The 26145-nt window shown below is 41.6% G+C and overlaps 1 protein-coding gene across 7 annotated transcripts in view; it reads right to left on the bottom strand.

Moving 5' to 3' along the window:
- Positions 1-26145, bottom strand: part of RARB (retinoic acid receptor beta) — a 725304-nt gene that overhangs the window by 124491 nt on the left and 574668 nt on the right. For 4 of the 7 annotated variants that reach the window (XM_035705024.2, XM_025461026.3, XM_025461022.3 and 1 more), the window contains one exon: positions 16502-16650. In XM_035705024.2, the coding sequence (XP_035560917.1) occupies positions 16502-16650 (149 nt within the window). Of the gene's footprint in view, positions 1-11978; positions 12069-15222; positions 15356-15452; positions 15516-16501; positions 16651-26145 lie in introns of those variants that run through there. The other 3 variants (XM_049100109.1, XM_049100110.1, XM_025461023.3) reach the window with 3 other exon arrangements.

Consider the following 26145-nt stretch of genomic DNA (forward strand, 5'->3'; position numbering starts at 1 on the left):
GGCTTAGAATCAATAAGGTAATAATTGTATGATGTGACACAAGCCAGGGGAAGGCAGGGGCCCTGAACTGGAAGCCATTCCCTGGGAGATGAGCTGGCCGTCTGTTTTGAGATAGCTGGCAGAGCTGAGGTCTCACTCGGGCCTTCTGGGAAATTCTTTCCCTCTCTGTTGTCACAGACATTATTACACCCTATGTGCATTTCATTTTTTTCTAGTTATTTGGAAAGCACGAAGCCACTCACAGCAGCAGCTTAAAGGGGGGTGGTTGGCAAATGCTGATCAGCCTGTTAACTCAGGGAGTGCACGTCCTAACACGTAAGATTGGTGGTGGGAATCCATAGGCCCTTTGCTCTCTCTTGGTTCCCATCTATTTTTCAAGGTGAAAAATACCAAAAATACCAAGATGCATGTTTTCCCTACAATAAGGTCTGAAAAACACTTCACTTACTCCTTCTGGCATCCAACTAAAGAGCGAGCCTGTGGTTGGAAATAAAACCTAAGGTGGCCACCTTAGGTGACCTCTCCTTTCCCAGAAGATCTTCCAAAGTGACCCTCGCTCAACCACTGAGCCACCCAGGTGCCCCTTGTGATGGTCTGTTATACAGCAAGGGTAACTGGAGCACATGGTTTGGATGACTCGGGGTCATTTCAACCCTATACAATTTTTCCCTCATCTACTTATTTTAGAAATTAAGCCCTAAATGGAAAGGGACTGTACTCTCCTGTCTTCCCTACATGGTAAAGTAATATGAAGCAAGGAGATACTGCACTTATAAATCCTCTGTAAACTGCGGTATGTCCTGTGCTTATTATTACAAGATTTATCATTTCACAATGAAAAAAAGGTATCTGTTATTTCACTGGTGTATATGACAAGTGGGGAAAGACCCATATTTGAAATTCAAAACCAGTTCAACTTGAGGCCAAGAAGTGACCTTAATAATTGATAAGAAAATAGTCACCCTTGGCAGACACCAAAGGGCCATCTCATCAGGTGGCAAAACGAACCTGAGTGCTGTGCTTGCATCATCTACCTGATGCCAAAGAGCAGCATGGCAATGGAGAGTGGGAAAGAGGGAGTGGGACAGATGGAGCAGATGCCCCTGTATAACTTGGGAGTGCTCAGAGGAGACCTCGCCTAAAAATAAAAAATGGAACGGAGCAGGATGCCTACTGAAATTGTCATTCTCCCTTTCTTGCTTGTTTGGACATGTTCAGCCAACATCATCCTAAGTATTTTCTCCTTCATCCGCCCCTTAGCCTCTGCCCTGTGCTAACTTGGACCTAACACCATCTTTGGGCACGAATGCACTCTAATCCAGTTTGTCTCCTTCCTATTGCTTCTCATTTTACTTATTACATTGATTCAACAAACATCTATTGAGCGGCTATATCATGCCGAGTTTGTCACAGGCACTGGAAATGCACAGGTAAATAAGACTCGCATGAAACCCCTAATTTCACAGTACTCATATGCCAGTGGGAGAGAAAACCAGTAAATCAGTAGATGATGAAATAATTTCAAAGAGTAGAAGTACTACAAAGAAAGCTCCACTTCACTACGGGAGCCCTGGCACGTCAGGATGGCCGCCAGCACTTTTATTTCATTGAAGACCCAACAGACCACACTGGAGAAATGTTGAGTGCACAGCAAAGGATAGTTGTAAGTTCAGGACTGGGTCTCTCATATAAAGACAGGGAAGGCAGCTGCCCTTTAACTTCTTGGCAGAGTTTCCCAGAGGGGCAGGGATTCATTTAAAATTTTTTATTTAAAATTTCTTTAAAAATAAAATGACAGAGGGATACCTGGGTGGCTTCAGTGGTTGAGTGTCTGCCTTTAGCTCAGGTCATGATCCTGGGGTCCTGGGGTCGAGTTCCACATCGGGCTCCCCACAGGGAGCATGCTTCTCCCTCTGCCTAGGTCTCTGCCTCTATATATCTCTCATGAATTAATAAAATCTTTAAAAAACTAAAAAAATAAAATAAAATGACAGATATGTTATGATCAAGTTCAGTTCAGAGAGGCAGTTTGGGGTGGAACACAATTCCTTCCCTAAATCTCTCCTATGAACTATGCTTAAGGAACTCTTAAATATTTTTGGCAAGAAAAAAAAAGCTTTTTTTTTTTTTTTTTTGGCAGAGACTAATGGTATAAAAAACAGAAAGCACAAACTCATAAGAGTATTTTTACCCAAGAGGTCTTCTGTAAACCCCTTGCTAAGGGCCCAATAGAGTTTGATACTGATGGGGAGAGAAATCTCCCATGGCATGTGAATGCAACCATGTGTATGTAACAAGTGCACCGACAATCACAAGAATACGGAGAAAAGAAATAATCTGTGGTGATTCTTGAAGGAGAGGGAGGGGGTAAATACTGGCAATATTGCCCATCCTCCTAGACACACAGTATGGTTGCATCTCTCTATTCCACTTGTGTTGGGTAGGGCCATAAAAGTTATTTTTACTCAGTACAGTTGTACATATAAGTGACAGCCTCAACAAAGAGAAGGCCTTCATGATGGGGAGAAGAGAGGTGGTTTGTGTTCTAGGTTACGTTTATTACAGTATTCAGTATTTTAAAAAGATTTTATTTATTTATTCATAAGACACAGAGAGAGAGTGGCAGAGACATAGGCAGAGGGAGAAGCAGGATCCGTGTAGGAAGCCCGATGTGGGACCCGATCCCGGGTCTCCAGGATCATGTCCTGGGCCAAAGGTAGACACTCAACCACTGAGCCATGCAGGCATCCCAGCATTTAGAATTTTAATAACTTATTTTAAAATAATAAAGATGAAATTCCTACAAGGACATACACAGCAATTTAAATTGGTTAGAAAAAATGATTTTTTTGAAACATGATGTCTTTGAACACTTTCTTCTTTTATTCAAGCCACCTAGGAGTGTAAAGTGGTGTGGCTTAATCTTAGGTTCTGAAGCCTTGCTAGAACACAAACCACCTCGGTGTGCCTAGAGTAACTAACAATGTCTAGATACGATACAGGTAAAGATTAGTTCCTTGGAGGTCACTATCATCAGTGCTCTTTTTCTCCAGTGATAGTGGAGGAAAGGAATACTGTTTCTGAGGCCTAGAGCTCATGAGATGGATGAAACAGGGCAGCCCCGATGGCCCAGCGGTTTGGCACCGCCTTGGTCCCAGGGCGTGATCCTGGAGACCCGGGATCGAGTCCCACATCAGGCTCCCTGCATGGAGTCTGCTTCTCCCTCTGCCTGTGTCTCTGCTTCTCTCTCTCTCTCTCTCTCTCTCTCTCTCTCTGTCTGTCTTGAATAAATAAATAAAATCTTTAAAAAAAAAAAAAAAAAAAGATGGATGAAACAGAATCAAATAATAAAGGAATACCTGATCTAGACTCACTAATTCAACAATACTCTTTTATGTTTCTTAAACCACCAGATCCATGATATCAGTCTTGTTTTTTTGTTTTGTTTTGTTTTGATATCAGTCTTGTGAACTCTCTCATAACAAACATCCCACATTTGGGTATAGCAAAAGAAATGACTTCATTAGGAGTTTATGTTAGAAACAAGTACACTTGAGGACACTTGGGTGGCTCAAGTTGGTTAAGGGTCTGCCTTTGGCCCAGATCATGATCTCAGGGTCCAGGGATGGAGCCCCACATCGGGCTCCCTTCTCAGTGGGGAATCTGCTTCTCTCTCTCCCTTTGCCCTTTCTCCTGCTTGTGCTCTCTCTCTCTCTCTCAAATAAATTAAATCTCAAAAAAAGAAAAAGGAAAAGAACAAGTACATTTGGTAGTGACAGACTCACTTAGGTTTGCTATGTAACTCACAGTTTTATTCAGATCCTACCTGCCACAAATATTTACAGACATAAATACCATATCCGTATGTGTGATATGTACATGAAATTCAAACTGTAGGTCAACAGGCAAGAATTTGCATGACATATGCACTGAAACAAAACCTGTTTCCCACATGACTCTTAAATCAAGCAATAATCATGTAAGACCAAAACACCACTGAATGAGGAAGTTTACATTTAATTCCATTTTGGGGAAGTAATCAGAATTTGCGAACTCAGTTTCTAATACCCTCTTCCCACAATTTCTGGCATTGGCCTGCTAACTTTCCTACTTTTTCTGTCACAATTCAACACAACACATATACTGAAAACTATTCGAGCATTTTAGCAAAATGTTTTGATCCTATCATAAACATAATACATTGTACATTCAAATGGAATAGATGCCATCAAAAATATCTTATGGAGTACTGTGTCTATAAATTTGTTAACTTAAGGTACCAACCAGTTGAAGGAGCATCTAACACAGCAGGACATGCCTCTGGAAACTAATAAATATCAAAATCACGCAACCCCTCCCCAGTTCTCTTATTCTAAAACTAATTCTTTATGTTACCGAGGAATAATACAAATTAGGACAGCAGCTTTCAGAAGTACTTGTTGGTTAGAAGTATGCCCACACTCCCAAGGTCCCCAGATATAGCATAGCTCATCTACAATTTGAGTTTGACATATGGATGTGAGATCCAAACTAAAATTCTCATTTCCCTGAGGAGCAGTCAGATGATCCCTGCTGGGTTTGACTGATAAGGATAATTTTCATGATTTGGGGGACTTTCCAGGCCCGTATGAATAGTGGTGTTGTATAGTTAGAATGCTGCTATTTTCAGATTCAGAGGCACAGAATTGCCAGATCATTCTAGTTTCTCCAAATTTGTGTAGCCATGAAAATCCTTTATAAAACCAAAGTACACTCCCCCTCACTGACCTACCTCAGAGTTTTCTAAGGCTCATTATTTTAAGGCTCACAGATCCTGAGAAGTACATTTTACATGCTCCAGTTCAGAACTGCAGCCAATAGAAAGGATTTTTCTTTTCCAGACGCAGAAAAAAAAAGCCTCCATAGAAGCAGAACTGAGAGGGTCACTGAAGATTTTGCTTTTCCTTATTGGAATATTTACTTTGCAAATCCACCAATCTCTCTTATAAATGAAGCATTACACTGAAATCATGAGAGGGAGGAGGTGGCCCATGGTAAAGCCCAAAGGCTGCCTCAGAAACACTTGAGAACAAGTTAGTAAGTTAAACTTACTATATACGCCCTTTTGCATTGTGACACTAGTGAACAGGAAGCAGACGCCCTGGCAGATGGGCCGCTTTGCCTCTCCTGACAAGTTCGATGACAAGCTTTATAAAAACAGTTCTACCTTGTACACTTATGCAGCTTGCACTTTGCTACTTCTGAAATAAAACAAAACCAACCCAAACAAAAATGCCCCAGGCGACAGTGCTGGCCACAGAACTGGTGCCAGAAATCCGGGCAGGACGTTGCTAGCAAAGGAATGTCATCTTTTCAATACGGAACAAGGAACAAGGCCCTAATGGGGCAGGCCTGCCGCCAGAACCCCGCTTTTCCTCTCCACCCCAGACAATGCTAGCATTGTACAGGCAGAGAGGCGCACAGAGTTTTATTCCCCGCTCTAGAGTTTTTTTCAGGGATGAGTTCTAGGGTCCACAGGACAAAGTTTTCCCCATTCTGGCACTGCTCATCCATATGACACATCTAGCTGCCTTTCTGAAGTGGAAAAACACTGAACAAATACAGAAACAAATCAAAAAAAGAACCAGTTCGTATAGGGCACAAGAGAAATCCCAAATCCCAAAGAAACTATTATGGTAGAGGCAGTTCACTAACAAAGACGTATCTAGAATGATGTGGGATTTTCATGACATGAGTATGATTCTTGTGCTTAAGGACACATATGTTTGGTACAGCATGAAAACAAAGCAACTGTTCCATCTGGTTTCCAAAGCTGGAGGAAGAACTGGCTTTGTAGGTCTTAGTGACAAGACACACGCCAGTAGTCTCCAAGAGCCGGCTTGCCGAAGGGATTTTCTGGGGTCATTCTGGTTACCTGTGATTTTTGCCTTGTGGAATCTAACCCCTGCTAGAGGTCTAGCTGTAAGGGTAAGTCTCTCAAAATATCAAAACGGAACATGATAGGAAAATGGAGATGTTTAAGAATCATACACTTTGAAAAGACAGTTTGATAAGATTCGGGGAAAATTAAATGCAGAAACGTATTCAAGTTGGTTTCCACAATAAATCACTTCAACTAACCGAATTAGGTTATAAATCAAGAGTGTGGATGGTAGAACTTGGTCCCATAGACTCTTAAAAGTTTCCTCAAATATTGGAGGGGGCAAAGCCCATGCCACCTACTTCTCTAATTGGTATAAAGATCAAATAGAAAAAAACCTAAGGCAGAAACTGTTAGCTCTCCATTGAATTCATTATTTCTTTCCAGAACAATCGGTCTGTACCCAGGCATATGGCTAGACTACGTTTCTTGCACTTGCTTTTGGTCATATGAGCAGTTCTGGCTGAATGATGCATCCCACTTCAGGCCCTTGCTTCTTCCATGCACTCTTTCTCATTCCACATGATGCTAAGGACCTAGTGGATGCCAAGCTAGAATGCTGGAGGGAGCCAGACTTCCTAATCTCTGTGTGGAAGAGAGAAGAAATCTACCTGGAATACATACCTTGAACTGTTATATGAAAAGGAAAAAAATCTGTATGAGGTATCACACATTTTAGTGTGGTTTCTGGGTTATTCTGGTTTGTTTTTGGTACCGCAGCTAAGCTCAGCTTAATTCTATATGTGAAAGTGCTCTAGAAACATTAAAAGGCAATAATCAACGTAAGATATTTTTATTGTTTCTGTGGGCTTACCCTGGTCTGCAGATGGGAGCGAAGCAACCAAAATAGAGGGGAAACTGAGAGCTCACAGTTGTGCCCTCATGAAGAGAAATAAAGGGGCTGCTACAACAGGATGCCTTTGCCAATTTCACTTATTACTTTTTTCTAAGAGTTCACCTAGGAGGAGGAAATACCGAACTGAAAGCTCTCTATTTAACCTCTCTAGTAAAAGGTTTAGAAAGAGAAAAGGCTGAAAACACTCATTTCCCAAAAGTAACTAAATCATCACCTAGGATGGTGTAAATTTGATTTAAACAGAAATGATTTCAGTCATAATTTCTAGCACTCTCAGGAAACCCTGGAAGTATACTTTTATTTCTCTGACAAAAATATATTTTTGTTTTTGTTTGGTGTAATTGTAAGACATTGTCACAATTCACTTTTAGATGACGGTCCCTAGGAATTCTGTAAAAGCAACTTCTTTTGCTTCCTCCCACCTTCCCACCATTTGCTTTAAATCAGAAAAAAATAGTGTTGGTTTTTGGTGATTTTTTTTTAACTGACCAAAACATGAAACAGGCACTTGAGACATCCCTGGGAGGTAAGCCATTTTCAAAGCAACAGGTTAACTATGACATGAATATTGGGAACTGCTTCTCTACTGTATGACGGAGGTAAAACTCTCACCAAAAATGTTGGACCTTTACCTTGTTTGATGTAACTAAAATGGCCAATGAAAGTGCTCCAGATATTTTTAAATACAAGCAAAGTGAGCATTTCAACAGCATTTATGAACTTTTAACAATTAGAAAATGTATGAACCATTTAAAACCACTAAATTAAATAAAGTATTTTACCAATACAGCAGGAGCAAAGAAAAATACAGAGTTGCAGGCTAATTCAAAATATACCCTCCACTTCCTGTTTATTCATATGCCAGGAAAAAAAAAAAAAAAAAGACCTTTCTGCCTTTTCAAACAAAATGATTTCTCAATTTAGAACATTTATCCAGAAGAAGAAAAGTGTTTTCTCCTTCAGTAGGATCTATTACTGGGAAAAGCCAGATTGCCATTTCAGTGGTCTTGATGTTTCTCCACATGGGAGCAGATTCTAGATGTTGAGATTTTTATTTCTTTTAAAGCACTAAGAGCCCACGGTGTTCTTGAGTATATCATTCTAGTTGCTAGCCGTAACAGTTTGCTTCCGGATGGCATCAAAGAAAAGATAAATCTTTTGCACAGAAGGGTTAACTCTGAGGTAGAAGGCAGGAATTATTAAGAAAATGAGCTGCACTCTGGTCGTGAAAAGCTTTTTCCTGTTTATAAGTTTTATAAAAGTTTTCAATAACGCATCATCAACCCTATATAATTAGATGCAATTAATTAGATAGGATGTATAAAATTATACTACTATGTGCATTACCATAGAATTATATACCTGCTTGATTATGTCATATATTACTGTATTACTATATAATTAGAACTAATTGGTGATGAAAATCCTTCATGCACTGAGGCCCTACGAGGTGCAGAGCACTGTGCTAGGCACTGAGCCCAGCCCACTTCTAGTCTGAAAGAAGAGGCTGGTATCAAACCAATGACTCCATAAATAATAAGCTGCTTCCAGTTGCAGTGAAGTGCTACAAAGGAGAACAATAAAAAATATCGAAGGGGGTTTGGGAAAAGGCTTTTTGAGGAAATGATATGCAATGAGTCCTCCAGAGTGTCTTTAAAGCCTGGCTGAGCAATTGCATTATAGGTTAGTTACCCCAAAGATACTGATGTAGTGCAACCCTGGGACACCTGCACCCCAATGTTCACAGCAGCAATGTCCACAATGGCCAAACTGTAGAAGGAGCCATGATGTCCTTCGACAGATGAATGGATAAAGAAGATATGGTATATATGTACAATGGAATATTACTCAGCCATCAGAAAGGACTAGTACCTACCATTTGCTTTGACATGGATGAACTGGAGGGTATTATGCTGAGTGAAGTAAGTCAGTCAGAGAAGGACAATCATCATATGGTTTAACTGATATGTGGAATACAAGAAACAGTGAAAGGGACTATAAGGGAAATGAGAGAAACTGAATGGGGAAAAATTAGAGAGGAAGACAAACCATGAGAGACTCCTAAATCTGGGAAACAAATGGTTGTGGAAAGGGAGGGGGGTAGGGAGATAGGATGACTCGGTGATGGGCACTAAGGAGGGCACTTAATGGGATGAGCACTGGGTGTTATACTATGTTGGCAAATTGAATTTAAATAAAAAATTAAAAAAAAAAAAAAAAAAAGCCTGGCAGATCCCCAGTGGCTTGCACAGGGCTATGCAAAACTGATGTCAACAGAATGGATAAATTTCATTTTCCACATAATTCTTCATAGGCTATTCCAAGTACTCTTGTCTTCAACCTGTGCCTCGAACTCTTCTCTCCCTTTTCCCATCTAGAAATTGCCTCTACATCTATAAAATCGTCTCTTGTATAAAGTCTTCCCTGAACGTATCAGAGGGATGGGAGGCTCTGTCTCTGCACTCACCAAACCCCCTAGGTGTCCCGGCACATGGTACATGCACTGTTTGTCTCCCTGCTTTTCATTCATCCATTCAGGCCATAAATATTTACCATGTACCCAACAGGCACTGACCTATGTACCTTATAAACACTGGGATACAACTTTGGGAACAAAATACACCTACAGCCTATCTCAGAAGTTGTTTAATAGATGTCTGATTAATGAGAGAATAAGTCAATTCTCCACTGTTAGCCGATGTTAATAAGGAGAATAGCTCTTTGGGTCTACTAGAGGACCTACTTTGTGCAGTTCAAGAACTATGATAACGAACTTAATGGCAAGCTTCACAATTCACTTTCAGCTATTAAAGCATGCAGTGCAGACATTGTCCAGATTTTGTTCTTGCCTTTAGCATGGTATATCGTTCTGGGGGCTCAATACTGCAGGAAACTCTGAACAGAAGCAACTCTCAGGGCAGCAAAGCCAGAAATGGTCTCCAGACAGAGCACAATGTTCATGTTTATCCATGCCAATTAAAACCACAAAAACGGAAAAAACGGGAAAAAAAAAAAAAAAAAAACCAGGAAAAAAAAAGTTGTTTTAAATGCCCTTGGTCAAATAAAATCATTAAGCACATTTGTAGTATTTAATAGAAGGTCTAAAATTAAGTGCAGACATCCATCTTCCTGATTGCAAAACTTTTTGTGACAGAGCATACTACTTTGCTGTCTGCCAGGAAAAAAACAGCCCAGCAGCCCAACTGTCATGGAGATGAGGGCCTCCCTTCTTCAGCAGCAAAGAAAACAAAGGCAGATGAGAAAATGGACAAAATTAGCCCTGAGGGACTGAGGGGGCTAGTGGAGTCTAAACTCTTAAAGGCGGCTTTAAATAGAAGGCTACCAGTGTGACCTTGAGCAAGCATTTCCTCTGTGCCCTTGTGGGGAAGGCGCACCATCATGGCGGCACCCGGAGGCTCTCCATGGGAGCTGGACAGAGGCTCCCCAACGCCAGCTTATGGATGGGAAGTTCCCACCCATCAATGGCAGAGCAGAGCAAACAGGGACAAAGCAGCATTTGGGACTGTGCCCGTGGGTGGGTCATGTCTGTTAACCATCCCTTCTTGGGAAAGACTGCCTTGTATGCTCTTCTTTCTTTTACTTTTTGTTACAGAAATGTCATTTCTTTTATGAAATGATTGAGACGATACTCCCACCTGTTTTTAATGAGACCCCCCACTCCAGAACATAACATATCACTGCTTCCCGCCTTCTGTTTCAATGTGGCAAAAGCAGGGGAATGAATGTCTTCCAGCAGCCCTAGGAGTTCAATCCCTGCCCTCGAAAAGACTAGCTGTGTGAATTTAGCCAAGTTCCATTACCTCTCTGAAACTCAGTTTCCTCATCTGTAAAATGGGTATTATTGAGCCTACCCCCTACTGTGCTCTTGTGATAAATAAATAAGAGTATACAATGCCCCAATGCCTGGTATAGAGAAGGTACCCAACAAGGGCAGTTTTCTCCTTCCCCTTACCCACCCCTCAACTTATAAATACCCGTATCATATTAGCCATCCCTAACAAGAAATGAGTACAATACTGCACATAATTAATTAGTCAGAAATAACTTTACCACTGTATTTGGCGTAGGACTGGGTTCAAACTTGTGAATGTGAGTTTTATAAATCTGTTGAGGCCCAGAGCAGCAAAGAAAGGAAGGCAAAGGATACAGCAAAGAAAGGAAGAAATAGTCCTGGATTCCAAGTACTCAGTTTCTGCCCTGAAACACTTTTCCCTGTTACTCACAAAGCTGGTCATAAGACTTCCTCTGACTCCCCAGTAAATCAGGTACCTCTCCACTGTTGTTTACCAGTCTTTCTGTCCCTTTTCTTCCAACTCAATACAGATATCATCTGTATGTCATTTGCACGAGACAGTAAGGTCCAGGAGGAACATGTCTCTGGCGTTGTATCTCCAGTGTCTGGCAAAGGCCCTGGAACTTAGTAGGTGTTCAATAATTATCTGCTAACAGATGAAGGGATGGTGAATCCAGCTGTCAGAACAGACTTACACATGAAATCAGGAGTTGAGGATGGTATGTAATCAAATGCCAGCTCTAATATACTCACTCTTTTGCAAGGTCACTTTGCCACTTTCCCCTTCAAAGGTGGAGTCAATTTCTCCACCCATCAGACCATGTAACTTCACCACATAACTTGTTTCACCAATGGGACGTGAGCAAATGTGATGCAACCAGAGGTTTGCACGTTGGTGCTCATCCTCTCTTACTGATGGCAACCCATCCACCACCATGTGAACAAGTCCAGGCTAGGCTAATGGATGAGAACTGATAACATGTGAAGAGGATCCAGTCATCCTGCCAAGGACCCAGTCATATGAGGCCATCTAAACCACCTGACTCAAGACAAGCCCTCCAAGATAAGAAAACCTGCACAGAATTGTGACCAACGATTCATGCCTATTGTTTAAGCCAACAACATTTAGGTTATTTTTTTAAGCAAGAAAATCTTACCAACACCGTAGTTCATAGAATACATCCCACAAACCTCTCCAAAGTAAGATTCTAGGTGTTTCTGGAAGCTAATTTCTCTGACTTTGGATGATAAAGAAGTAGGAGCTGAGTTGGAATGAGGGGATGGAGTAAAAACAGAGACTAGTCTTAAAGCTCCCACTGGGGAGCTCTGGGCAAGTGGACATCAATTTTTGTTAAACACCATTTCTGAAGGAAATGGGGAAGAAGTACCGCATTCCCTGTGCTGCAGTCCACAAGAAACAACTGGCCTGGCTCCTCTGGCATGAGTGCTTTGGACCATCAGCTTCTGAGTTTTAGATACTGTAAAAAAAAAGAGCATATCACCATGTACTTTAGCAGAGCTCAGGAAACCAGGCCCAAGGGCCAAGTGTGTCCCACAGCTTATTATTATAAATAAAGTTTTATTGAAACATGCCCATGGCCATTCTTTAACATACTATCTTTGGCTCCTTTCATACTATAATGACAGAGTTGAGTAGTTGTGACAGAGACCAGATGGCCTTCATAGCCTAAAATGTTTTGGTTCTTTACAGAAATGATTTCCCAACCCCTGTAATGGAGTAATCAGGGTAAGTTCCATGAAGTGGTTGGGTCCTAACTTGAGTCTTGAAGAAAAGCGGCAGTGTTTATCTTTGGTATAAAGAAATGGAGAATTGCTAAAAGAGCTTACAAGAAAGTATACTAAGAGTATAATTGATGTTACATCACTGTACAAAAGTCATTAAGTTTATGATAACATAAACCATAACCGAATGTATATACCATTTACTATGTGCCAGGTACTGTCTGTATGCTTCATAGTAACTCACTTTATACTCACAAGATTATGAAATATGCAGTATTATTAACTCTGTTTTTCCAGATGAGAAGAGAGAGACACTGAGAGTTAAAGATGTTTGCCCAAGGTCACAAAGTTATTAAGTAGCCTAACTAGAATTTAAATCCTGGTGTTCTCACTCTAAACTCCATAATTAATATAAAATATGATGAAGGCCAAAAGTTTGCATAAATTCTAGCTATGAGCAATGAAGCTGTTTCTCAAGGACACATGAAAATCAACTTTATCACTTTATATTGTTGAACCCTCTTGGCTAACCACAACACATGTTCACTTTATGTACTCTGTATCTCTTGCAAAAAACTGCCATTGCTTAGCTGGAAATCCCCTAAAGGGGACATCCCAGGGGCGCATTTAGTGGTTATGTTGCCATGGTAATATTATGTCAATGCAGTAGCCACTGGCCATTCCCAGAGATGGACCATAACCTATTCATTAAATTGAGTCTGAAACTGCCACCTGTTCCTTAAGAAAGTGGAAGGTTGTCTTCTGCAAACAATAGTCAATAAGGCCATCCTGATCATGACAGACTGAAGCCACCTTGGGCATTACTTCTTATAGCTGTCAACTAGGTTCTGTTGGAGAGTCCTATTTTAGAGCAGAGGCTCTGGGTTGGGAAACCCAGAAGAGTGATCTTTGATCTCTAGCCAAAAAAGGCCAGCCCTTATAGGTCAATCAGGCTCCCATCTGCTGGGAGCCCAAAATGATAACATGTATTAGACTCATTATAAACAACCAAAGGAAATATAGGCATAACTCCAGAAGAGAAGTTGTTTCTTGATTCATTAGCTTATTATCACATGGGATAGATTCCTAATAGATAGTCTCTAAAATGATTACCTTTTAACAGACTAACAGAACATAAATTGATATGTCTCTTTTAGAGGGCATTTTGGCAATGTGTATCAAAAGTCTTTAAAATATTCAAAGCCAATGACCTAGGAATTCCAATTCTTATAATTTATCCTAAAAAAAATTATCACAGGTATACCTCAAGGTTATGTATTAAAGTATTATTTATAACAGAGAAAACCTGCAAACACCTTAAATGAACAACAGGGAATTCATTAAATAAACTATGATATAACCATAAATTACTCATTAATGTTCTAACAACAAACACTTAAGCAGTTATTTAAATTTTGGTCATGAAAGATTATTAAATTTAAAAAGCAGATTAAAACCGGCATGCAGCCCAAAATTCTTTTATATATATATATAAAAACCAAAGATAACAATACACACACACATATATTCATAGAAAAAATAGACTTAACAGAGGTTTTCTCCCAGGGTAGAACTATGGTGGTTTTAATTTTCTATTTTTTATACAATAAATTTTGCACTGTCTTAGTAACTTTCAAAAATGCTGTTATATTTAATTTTTTAAATTGTATTTCTTCTCCTTCATCTGTTACGTTATACTTTGGCCTTAACGGTTTTCAGTTCTGTGAATTCTACAATTATATTTTCCCAGTAAGCCAAAACGCAGACCAGTCTTTCTCAACAAACCCAGGGGAAAGGCAGTCCACGTTTTCAGAGACGTACCCACAATACAGAACCCCTCAAACCTCAATAAGTCTGGCCAGCCTTCTTGGCCTCTTACTCTGTTACAAAGTTATGCCATAACATGACTTTGAACAGCTTCACCAAGTTTATCAAAGTTGCCTGTGCTGGTACGGACTTTGTTTTTGTTGGGGTTTTTCCTAAAAAGAATCAGAGTTCAAAATTAAAGCAAGAGGTCAGGGAATTAGCTGACTAAGAGCTGATTAAAACAGTGTGTACTGTACAGACTGTGAAACAGCTGAATATTGTAGGGCCTGGAATCTGGCAGGGACGAGAGATGCTGGATAATTTCTTTTTCCTAGGACATAATGGGAGCAGGTAAGCTGAGTTAGAACATAACTGCATTCCAATTTCTGGACAGGACATGACTTAACATTTTTTGAAATAAAAGAGTGTCTTTTGATTTAACTTTCAAATGATCACTAGGAAAGGGTTTATTTATATGTTGTACAAGTGGGCAAAGTAAACTGGTGTTTGGTTGTGGCTTTCTCAAATCTCAAGATACACTTAAGCAGGTTCAGCTAGCAATCAATAATAAAAGTAATAATTAGACACACAAATGTTTTGCTTTTTCTCCAGCTGCCAAGTGGCAGTTGTGTGAACTTTCCTGACCACCTTATCTGAAGCTACTAGAGGAAAAGACACTCCTTTAAAACAACCAACACAATCCCAAAGGCAGAGAGAGAGATGCTCTCTAAATTAGCCTTCCTCAGTACAGTAATCCATGTTTATTCAAGTGGCTTGAAAAGAAGGGAAAACTCACATCATTTCTTTTAGGAGCTGAGTGACATTCCTGTGTTTGTTCAGCCTATATCTTTAAAGTACCCACTATACGCCAGACTGTGTGTGAGGCTCTGCACACTCAAGCTAGGATTCCAACTCTTCGTCACGGACAGTAAGGCATTCAGTGTGGTAGACTTCATGCAAAAATGACCCCGTTTCTCCTTTTCCTATATTCCTGTCTTTTAAAATGTGACTTTGCGGCACCTTGCATTAGAAAGTTGAGTTTATATTTCTACCTTCCCAAGTATCACTGGCCTTATGTCTTACTTTGGCCAACAGAATGTGTCAGCGGTGACGGTGTGCCATACATGAGCCTAGGCCTCAGGAGATCTTGGATGCCTCTGTTCTTTCTTCTGGAACCCTGCCAGTGCAAATAAGCCAGTACCAGCCCAATAGGCATGAGACACCATATGTCATCAGCGCACCAAGAGTCATCAGCCAACAAGTGCCCTCTGCAACCCCCAGAAACACATCCAGCTAGTGAACCCACAACTGACCAGAGATAGCATGGCTGAGAGCAGGTGACCATCCAGAGGAGGCTGGCCTCAAGTGCTACCACATAGAACTGTAGGCTGAATGAAAAGTGGCTGTGTTAAGCCATTCAGCCTTAGGATGGTTGTTACATCACAGTGCCTAACCCAGACATACAATGACAATGAAGCTAGCTCTGACAAGCCAAATACAAAATGCCACAGAGCACCTGAGGGGAGCACCTGTAATGTTATTGCAACATGTTTACCACTACAAAGAATCATCCAATGGAGCTATATAAAGAACAGGTCTGACCAACTGTAGGACAGACCATAAAGAAGCTATCTATCTGGGGAAGGGCTAGCTCTAGACAGCAATAGTTCCTTTGAAAAACTATCTGTGGATGAGTTGGACTTGTCTATGAAGTCATTCTTTGTTTCTTTTCTCTCTTTCAAAAAAAAAAAAAAAAGCAGCTCTCTCATTCAATTAAGACTGTTGGACTCGATAGCAATTGTCTAGCTTGATTCAAAGCAGCCATACCCTCTTTGACACATGTTCAGCCTCCACTACTCTGCAGGCTGGAACGTTAAATCCAGCTCTCCTGAATTTATGACATGCACACAGTAGCAAGTCCCTACAGGCTGAAAATCAAACTGTAATTCAAAGGCCACAGGGCTGAGGAAACAGCCAGAAGATAAATCCCAATTTCAACCTTGGATTCTCAGCAAGTTGATTTAGTGGATTGTCAGTCATATTTAAAAATAAAATAAAACTACAAAGACAGCAGACGGCACGTTTTAAAGAGAAACAGGATGATGCTTTTCAGGACTCCTTCAAAAAGCTCTTGTTACCTGCAAAGAACTGTTATGTTATTTTAAGGGCCCCAGAACGTTTGGCCCCAATCAGTCATTTGCAGAAGTTAAGGAATTTTTAACTCATGAGATATAAGGAAGAAATTAAACCATCAAGTCCAGCTGAGACCATCACACCAGAGGTGGCATTACAGGTGGCAAAGCAACCTGCTTCTGGAGCTGAGCAGGTGACCCCCACAGGACACAGGAGCGTGGATACTCACCTTACAGCCCTCACAGGCGCTGACCCCATAGTGGTACCCCGATGATTTGTCCTGGCAGACGAAGCAGGGTTTGTACACACGAGGGGGAGGAAGTGGAGACGGAGGGCTTGGGACCAGTTCCTCGGAGCTGGTGCTCTGTGTTTCAATCGCTGTGGTGTAGACGGGGTGGGGAGTAAGGGGAAGGAGAGAAAAGAGAAAATGTGTCATTTCTTTTTCACCAGCGGAATCATAGGTCTCTGCTCCCAATCCAGCAAGAACACCAGCAAGGATAGGCCCACAGAAACAGTCGTCATTGTAGGCACAGCAGTGGGGATATGGACATCGACGTGGTGCTCTGTAGTTCACAGAGCAAGCCCATTCACCTCTCTTCTTCACAGCGTACCTCAGCACTGTGAGGGAGATGATTTTAGGACCCTGCTGCCCTCGAGAGAAACAAACTCAGAGGAGTGCCAAGACTCCTCCGACATGAACAGGCCCAGTGGTAGAGCCAAGACACAAAGTCAGATCTTCACACTGCAAACCCCAAGCTCTTTCTGCTCTTCTGTTTCCCCTAGCTTCTGAATCATGTAGTCTCTGAAAGGACTTCTTTGACCCTGTTGCTCACTCAACCAAAAGTAAATTTCCTAGGACAAATCAAGAAAATGCCATAGCAGCCATGTGACAAGCATATGAGGAGGGCCTGTAGCATGCAGCCATGACGGATCTCCACTAATAACAGCACCCGGAAGACCTCTGCTACTACGCCAGGACTGCTCCTTGGACCAGCAGCACAGCATCACCTCAGAGATTATCAGCAAACATAGCATCAGGACCAGCCCAGGCCGAGGGAATCAGAATCTGCATTTTAACAAAACTCTCAGATTGCCAAATATACAATTAATGTTTGAGAAGCATATGCTGATGACGGCAGAGTCACACTGCTCTTTGTCCTAGATTTAAAAATATAGTATTCCCCATTTCGTTTTTCTAAACACCCAAATAGGAATACATAAAATTTAAGACCCAATGGCTCTCCCATCCCTTCTCTTCAGATTTACGTTCCAAGTCAAAGCAAGACCTGGCCCTTCTCCAACCACAGGCAAAAATGCAAATAAAGTTTGAAGGTAATGGAGAAGGGAGGGTGTGACTCAAAGTCATCAAATAATGTTCCAGAATATTCCAATCTCCAAATTTCTCTACAATATACAGGATAGCCCCCACATTATAAGATTTCCAGTTGTTCCATTACTCACAATCTCCAGACTAGGCATTCCACTGACTTTATTGTCCTATAGACAAACCTTCAGGAAGTCAGGGCAACTCTACTCCTTACACACTCTGTGAATCCATCCTCATCTCATAATCCTGCTACCATGCTAGGCTAGCAGGCCACCATCACCTCTCACCTGAGCTACTACCACAGCCTCTTCAATGGTCTCCCTGTGTCTGTGCTTCTATCCTAGGATCCCTTCTTCAAATACATAGTCAGATAACTGTTCAAAAAGTTAAAAGCAATCCCTCTCCCTTACATGTCTAAGGCCCTCCAAGAGTCACCAGTTAGGTCAAAGTCAATCTCACTGCTGTGTTCAATAAGGCTCTTTAGGATATGGCCCCTCGCAACATCAACATCACTGAATTCAATCATTCTCATTTATCAACTTCTAAATACTTGGCTTCTATGCCAGCTCTTGGATAGGCCAAGATCTCATGCCAATGTAGGCTGCTTACCATTTCCCCCACCTGGATATCCTCAGACTTCACACATCTGGTTCCGTTTCATTTCTTAAATCTTAAAGCAAATGTCACCTCCTCAGAGATGGCTTTTCTAAGTAAAATGCTCCTCCCCGCTCCTAATCACTACACATTATTTTCTGCAAAACCCTACCTAGTATCAAAGTTTAGAAAGTCTATGTACAATTTTATTTTATTTTATTTTAAAGATTTATTTTTATTTATTTATTTATGATAGACATAGAGAGAGAGAGAGGCAGAGACACAGGCAGAGGGAGAAGCAGGCTCCATGCCGGGAGCCCGACGCGGGACTCGATCCCGGGACTCCAGGATCGCGCCCTGGGCCAAAGGCAGGCGCGAAACCGCTGAGCCACCCAGCAATCCCCCTATGTACAATTTTATATTCTACCTCTGTTACCTTCCAACTATGGGTTTCATGAGGCCAAGGAACTTAACTGCATCATTTACAACTATGTTCCAGGCCAAGAAGAGATCCTGGCACCTCTTCTTAGGTGCCAGGTAGGTTATCGATAAATGGTAGATAGGCTATCGATAAATATTTGTTGAATTAATACATGAACTTTTCCCTATTCCTTATGCTTCTTCATTCTAAGTACCAAGTGCCCCTCTAATGTGTTAGGGTAACACAATTACAAATCAAAGAGCTTTCATATACTCATTTGCTTCCTTAAAAAGTTAATTATCCATTTTGGAGTAGAATCAACTATAATTACAGTATTTTCATAATTCAGAAGTATCTTGGAATGAATTCATTACAGTAATGCAGGTCTAGGAGATAAATCTATTACAGTCCTTACTGGTTAGAAGCAAGACATCCGGGACGAAGACAGCCCTTACTCTGGGTAGTTTGGCACAATTATGACAAGTATGCTACATAAAGGTTGGCATCTGAGATGTCACTAAGGCCTATCAGATCAGCTACCAAGCTGTAAATGCAAAAGCAGTCCACACACTAATCAGCTTCACTGAAAGCAAATTAGTAATAATGACATCAACAAGAAAACAGTACTTGTTAAAAGTACAGAATAATTTATCGCTCTTTGTTAAAATGTAAGAAAAACAAACATGCAGAGAATCACCCCAAACCTTCTGCTTAGAGAAAAACATTGTTATCACCTTAGCATACATCTTTCCAAACCACTTTTCTATGCAGATAAATGATTTTGGTGTGTTTGTTTACTAACGTGGATTTATAGCATAGATTTTGTTTGGGACTCTGTTTAACTTATGTCATGAGTTTATTTCTATGTCCATAAATATTTTTCCTGCAAAACAGTTTCCATTATGATGAAACTCTTTGTAGCTAATCTCAGCACATGCCTATTTAAGATAGATTCTCAGAAGCCGAATTACTAGCTCAAAAGGTATGGTTATTTAGAAATATTTTGTTAGTTTTTAATTCACATTGATAAACTGACTTCTAGAAAGGCTATGTCATTCCCAATACATCAACATAAGGAGTCCTTCCCTAAATGCCTCCCCAAACTCTTGGATTAGTTTTATTTGTATGGCTCTGCTTCCACCCAAGTGTTTCAACAACTCTGAAAGAATTGTGTCATCACCAGCATGATCAATCCTGCATTGTGTTCTCCACAGAAGCAATGTGGGGTGTGTGTGTTTTAATGTTCTACTTGCTCGTGTATTCGCTCGTGTAGAACAGCTAATCTGGCTTGTCTAGGAAAGTTGTAAATAGAATTCTGTTAGGGCTGGATTCAGCTGTCAGAGTTATGCCCTGAATTTCAAAAGTGGGTGGTAATTTCCATAAATATGTCACTTCAAATACATGTCCTAAAGGGAATCCAGCATTTCACCCTCCCAAAGAGAGGAAGCAGAACTTGGGCAATTTAATTCCCAAGAAATTTAGGGCAAAGCACACTTTTGAAAAACGGGGAGACCTTAAAAACCCCAAAACATTTTACAAGGTTTGGTAAAAGCCTTTTTCTATGGATAAGAGTTGCTTAAAACAAACAAATGAATCCAGAATGCTTTTCCTGAGCAGTTGCCATGAATGGAGAAGTTCTGTTGTAACCAACCAATAGTGATGGCTCTAGACTTTTATTAAAGCTGTGGTGAGGGACGCCTGGGTGGTTCAGTGGTTGAGCATCTGCCCTCGGCCCAGGACGTGATCCTGGTCCGGGGATGGAGTCCCACATCAGGCTCCCTGCCAGGAGTCTGCTTCTCTACCTCTCTTTGTGTGTTTCTCATGAATAAATAAAATTTTTTAAATAAAATAAAAAAATAGGGATCCCTGTGTGGCACAGCGGTTTGGTGCCTGCCTTTGGCCCAGGGCACAATCCTGGAGACCCGGGATCGAATCCCACATCAGGCTCCCGGTGCACGGAGCCTGCTTCTCCCTCTGCCTATGTCTCTGCCTCTCTCTCTCTCTCTCTGTGACTATCATAAATAAATAAAAATAAATAAATAAATAAAAATAAAATAAAATAAAAAAATAAAGCTGTGGTGGTTTCAGCAGTAATGTTTGTATGAACCTTTCCATATTTGTGCAGTGGATGTTCACGTGTTCAATCATTTTTGGAGTGACCAGAGTATGCCAGGCATTGTGTTATATTCTATGGATGGTGCACGGTATAATGGGTATAATGCCTTAGCCTTGATGGTTTCGCCTGATGGATAGTAAACCAACAATGAGAATATGATACAGACAGTTCTCTAACCTGATTTTACATTAGACCCATGTAGGGAGCTTTTAAACATTTTAATGCCCAGGTTGTACCCCAAAACTATTATGCCAGAATGTCTGAGAGTGGGAGTCAGATATCGGTGTTAAAAACAAAAACAAAAAACATCCCAGGTGAGTCCAAAACGTAGCAGTTTGGGAACCACTGATAAAATACAATGACATGGAGAGCTAAAAGCCTTATTGAGCCCAGAGAAATCACAGGAGACTTCCCAGAGGAAGTGACCAGGCTGTGTTTTGAAGGATGAATGAATTCTTTCTATTGAGGTTTGTAATCTGAGTCCTACAAATGCCATAAATGAATCCCATACAAACATAAATAGAAAAGACATATATGACAAGAAATAATCATCTTCAGAAAAATTGTCCCACTGGTGGTAAAGAATTCAATACTGGTGCTATATATACACTCAAATATCCCCTCCAAATTGATAATCGATGGTCCTGTATTTCCTTTGTGTGGTCTATACCACAGAGAACAATGCAAAGCAAAAACAGAAAAGCAAATCTCTGTGGTATGGTTGAATGCCAAAGCTAGCCTTAAGCAAACTCGTCAAGACAAGTTCTAGAATTACAACCAGGATATGGCATCAGTATAAACGCACATTTGTACTTTAACGCAACCTCTGGACTTTTCAGTAAAATATACTTTGGCAAAGTTTATCAGCGATCCCCTTCCCCTCCTGTCCCTACCTCCTCCCACCCCCCACCCACCCCTTAGCAGCACCACCAATAAAGACAATGGGAAACCAGGGAGGGGGGGCAGCCTATAGCTTCCCTCTCACTAGCCATTGTTGGTATTTAAGAGAGCTACACAGTGCTTGGCCATTGATCTGTTCACTGTCATCCTGCTTAAATCAATAATCTATTAGTCCCTTTAAATTAGAGTTAGATTCATCAAATGCCCTTGAGAGGTCTCAAACATTTTGTTCCTTATTCCAGGCAAGCACAATCAGTCTATGGAATGATAAAATTTTTGCTCGAAAACTCTGCAGGCTCAGCAGACAATGTGTCCTGTATTAGCTCATTCAGCGATCTCAGGCAGGCCAAAAAAGCAGTTTTTAGACTTCCCAGGGGGAAAGAGGCTTGTGTCATTCAATAAAACAACTGCACTCCAGCCATCCTGATGTGATTTCAGTTTGGGGAAGCAGTCTTTGAGGAATAATTTGGATCTGTTTTTTTGCCTCCTGCTTTTATTTATTTCCTTGCTTACTTATTGACTTACTCAGTCTGTCTGGTGAGTGCATCCCCAGTAAGCAGCAGCCTCCAATGTGGCATCCAAACTGCTAACCAGATGGGCTGCCTTGCTTTGTCAGGGAATGGCCAAGACACAGGAACTTCTGCTCCTCGAGTGAGATGGATGCTTGGCTCCGTGGGTCCCTGCCCAGAGCAGAGTCAGCACCAGGGGTGCTGAGGGGGCTTCTCTGGGCTGCACACATGCAAAAGGAGAGAGTGAGCTGAACTCAAACCTGCACTGACAGAAGCTTCTAGCCCCTATTTGAGACCTTTCCATCCCCGCAATGTAAAGATGGCTGTCACTGGGGAAACAAAGCTAGAATCACCTTCCTTCTGGAAAAAATTCATTACAGGTCTTGTTTGCCTTTAAATTATTGTTCCTTGTGATCCCTGGGTGGCTCAGCGGTTTGGCACCTGCCTTCAGATCACGGCATGATCCTGGAGTCCCGGGATCGAGTCCCACATGGGGCTCCCTGCATGGAGCCTGCTTCTTCCTCTGCCTGTGTCTCTGCCTCTCTCTCTCTGTGTCTCTCAAATAAATAAAATCTTTTTAAAAGAATGAATGAATATTCCTCAAAGTGTGATCCAGATCAGCAACCAGCAACAGCATTCCTGGGCGGGGGGAGGCATTTGCTTTAAATTAGTGACTTTCAGACTCTCTAGGTAAAGGACCGTTTCTAACTCCCTCGCCCCAGCCCCTTGGGGGGTGACAAAATCCAATAAAAACACGTCCCTAGGAGAAAAAAAAAAAAAAAACACATGCACACAAAGTGAATTTTTGGAAAAAGGGAATAAAGAATAAGATGCTTGAAATGCAAGCGACACCTTAAAGGAAAAGGAAAGCCGGACTCGACATAAAACTACTCTGTCAAGATGCTGTAGAAGTTTCTAACCCGGGCTGTCCGGCCGCTATGCCTCCCTTCCTGGGAGCAGGTGGCACAGAGGAGACCCACTCTGAGGGCCTTCGACTCCAGGGCTCGGCAGACAAAACAAAAACAAAGTAAAGGGAATCTCCACCGACTGAGCCGGCGTGAATGCACAATACCAGCGCTCCCAAGTGACTGCCCCAACCCTGGGAGTGAATTCATGCCCCCAAAGAAAAGAAAACCAAAAAAAAAAAAAAAAAAAGAAAAGAAAAAGAAAAGAATTAACGCTGTTGCCTGTTTAAAAGGACTTGGCACTTGCGAACCTAACTCACCTGAGAAAACACAGTATAAATGTCCTTGTTGTTACAACACACCTGAGTGTCATTTAAACACACAGAAAGTCTCCAACAATAGCTCCCTTCACGATTCCTAACATGCTTGGCATTTTTCTAAAGGTTAGATTAAGTAGCAGATAACATTTTTAAGAGAGAGCACAGTATACTATTTTTTTTTCCCCTTTGTGAGAACTAATTTAGTGCTGCCTAAACCATGTTGACAGATTTCAGGATTTTATGTGGGGCCTGATTAGCAGCAGGCAGGCATCAAACGTTATGAGAGCCCTGCCTCTTTACTAGAACCTTCGGATGATTAAGACAGTATTTTAATGCACTCTCTGGGCAGCTGAACCTTAAAAGAAAAAGGAGTTGTAAAGCAAAAGGCATTTCCTGCATGGCCCCGGGGGAATTTTGAGCCCAGAGCTCCGGGACCCGGTGGGAGGGAGTAATTTCAGCTAATTAAGGGAGAATAGCAAAGTGTTGCATTTGGTCAAAACATTCAGTGGGGCTTCATTTTTGTTGGCACCAAAGAGAGCCGGTCTGGATTTTTTCCCCCTTTTTCTGTGGATTCACTGCAGGATTGCAGGGCCCACAGCTCACATACATTAGGGAGAAAGTCAAAGGAAACGCCAAAGTTCAACTAAAGTACAAGTAATTAGAACCAGATTCTCCGCTGCCTGCGTGTGCGCATGCGCGTGCGAGCGCGGGTGTAGACGTTTTATTAAAATATAATCTGCACGCCTCGACACGGTAGAATGGGGGAGGGGGAAAAAAAGCTCCTCCAAACTGTCGCTCATTTAATTTTCCTGTCGCCTCCTCCTGGCGGTGGCGGGGGCTGGGGGGGGGGGGTGGGCGAGGTCAGCTTTTGATCGTCTTTCAGTAGAAGCGGTTTGTTTCCACACGCATGGGATTTGCAAATCTGTGAATCGCATTGTGAAGTTCGGTAACTGCCAAACAAGAAAACCTTTGCTTTCCAATGGTCTCGCCTCACTCTGCTGCTGGCTTTGTTATTATTAAGCAGCTCCAAGATTAGTCCTGGGTTTGGGGCTGGCAAAGGGGCGGGGGGAGAAGGAAAACATCAACGCGGGGCTCTGGCAGTCTTGACTCAGTAACCTGCCCGTGACCCTGAGGAGTGTGTGTTTGCCCGGGTCACCCGGGATCCTGGCCGAGGGCTGGAGCTGGGTTATGAGAATCCCTGCTATTCTGACCACACATGCAACAGGTGCTGAACACAGGCAGGGGACAAAAGCAGGGGCGGGGTGGGGGGGTGGGGAAGGGGGGTTGGGGGAGACTTTGATTTTGGAGTCCTTATAGAAAAGCCTTGCTTTTCAAAGTTTTGTCCCGGGACCAGCAGTATCGGCATCACCTGGCAACTGGTTAAAAGGCAGGCTCTCAGCTCCACCTGCGATAGGCCTGCCGAATCAAAACAGGCATCTCAAAACAAAACAAAACAAAAAAATTTTAATTAAAAAAAAATTCCTATGCGTGTGAACATTTGAGACACCGTGACATGATAATGTCTTATTACTGCTCTAATCTCCCGAGAATCCCAGTTTGCTGAGTCAATTTGGCGTGGAAACTCTGTCAGCTTCCCCCTTGCACAGGTCCTTACTAAATACCCCACCTTGTTAAGTACTTAATACATTGAGAACTTCAGGCGGTGTGTTTATGCTCACCAGAAGCCAGAAGCCTTCCTTCTCTCCCACAGAATCCTGGCAGTGGACTGTAGTTGGCAGCGGGTTCAAAGTTGCACAGGAAGAGCCTGAACTAATAGTATCTGCTATTTACTGAGCACTTACTAGGTGCCAGGGGCGGTGCTAGTTGCTTAATACCTATTAACACATCTGACTCCTCCCCAAAACCAGGGGAAGGGAAGGGACCAGGAACTCCGCACTTTAGGATTAGGAATTTAAAAAAACACCACTCTCAGCCTTTACAAAAGAGGCGGAAATGGCTTAATATCTATCGCTATTACTTTATGAAGATCCACAGCTTTTAACCTTCTCATTTATTTTCTTTGCTAGAAACATCACCGGATCTGGTCTGGTCAGGCCTATTGACTAAAATTGAGACCTGCAGGATGTGTACCCCCCTTTCTTTTAAGTCATGGTGATAATTTTCCAAACACTGATCTGATTCCAGACATGGCTAAATTCGACAAGATACTTTGGGCTTTAAAATGAGTGAGAGAGAGAGAGAGAGAGGCTCAGCATCCACTAATCACTCTATATTATAGCTACACCTGCCTGGGCTCACGGCCAGCAGTAGAAATTACTCCTGGGACTGACTTTTACCATGGGAAGTGCTGTCATATTTTCATAAGGGACCATGACACGTTCAACACCTACATTTCATTTTGATAATATGCTTTCTTGCTTCAAGGAACATAGTCGAAAATTATCTCATAGGTTGTTTTGGGTGACGTTTTTAACAGACGATGCTTTATATCACTATTTTCTAGGACATACTAAGATAGCTTATGACAGGGTTCAAATAAATTCTCCCTTAAAATCACTTAACGGGCCGACACATCTAACTACTTATTAATGATCTGAACTGAGAGGCATCAGAAATGGAACTGCATTAACTGAGCAAATGCTGGAACCAGTCTCGGGAGTCATGTATAGATGAAGCTAATTGCATTGCAATATTAAGGTCCCCCTGAAGAGTTTATCTCAACACCAAATGATTCAGTTCAATATTCTACTTCTAATCAGGATTCCCATAATTTCTAAAAAAGCAATTATTGCACTAATAAATGACATTCTATTATCTGTT

This window comes from Canis lupus, chromosome 23 (assembly GCF_003254725.2).
Source record: "Canis lupus dingo isolate Sandy chromosome 23, ASM325472v2, whole genome shotgun sequence".
NCBI lineage: Eukaryota > Metazoa > Chordata > Mammalia > Carnivora > Canidae > Canis > Canis lupus.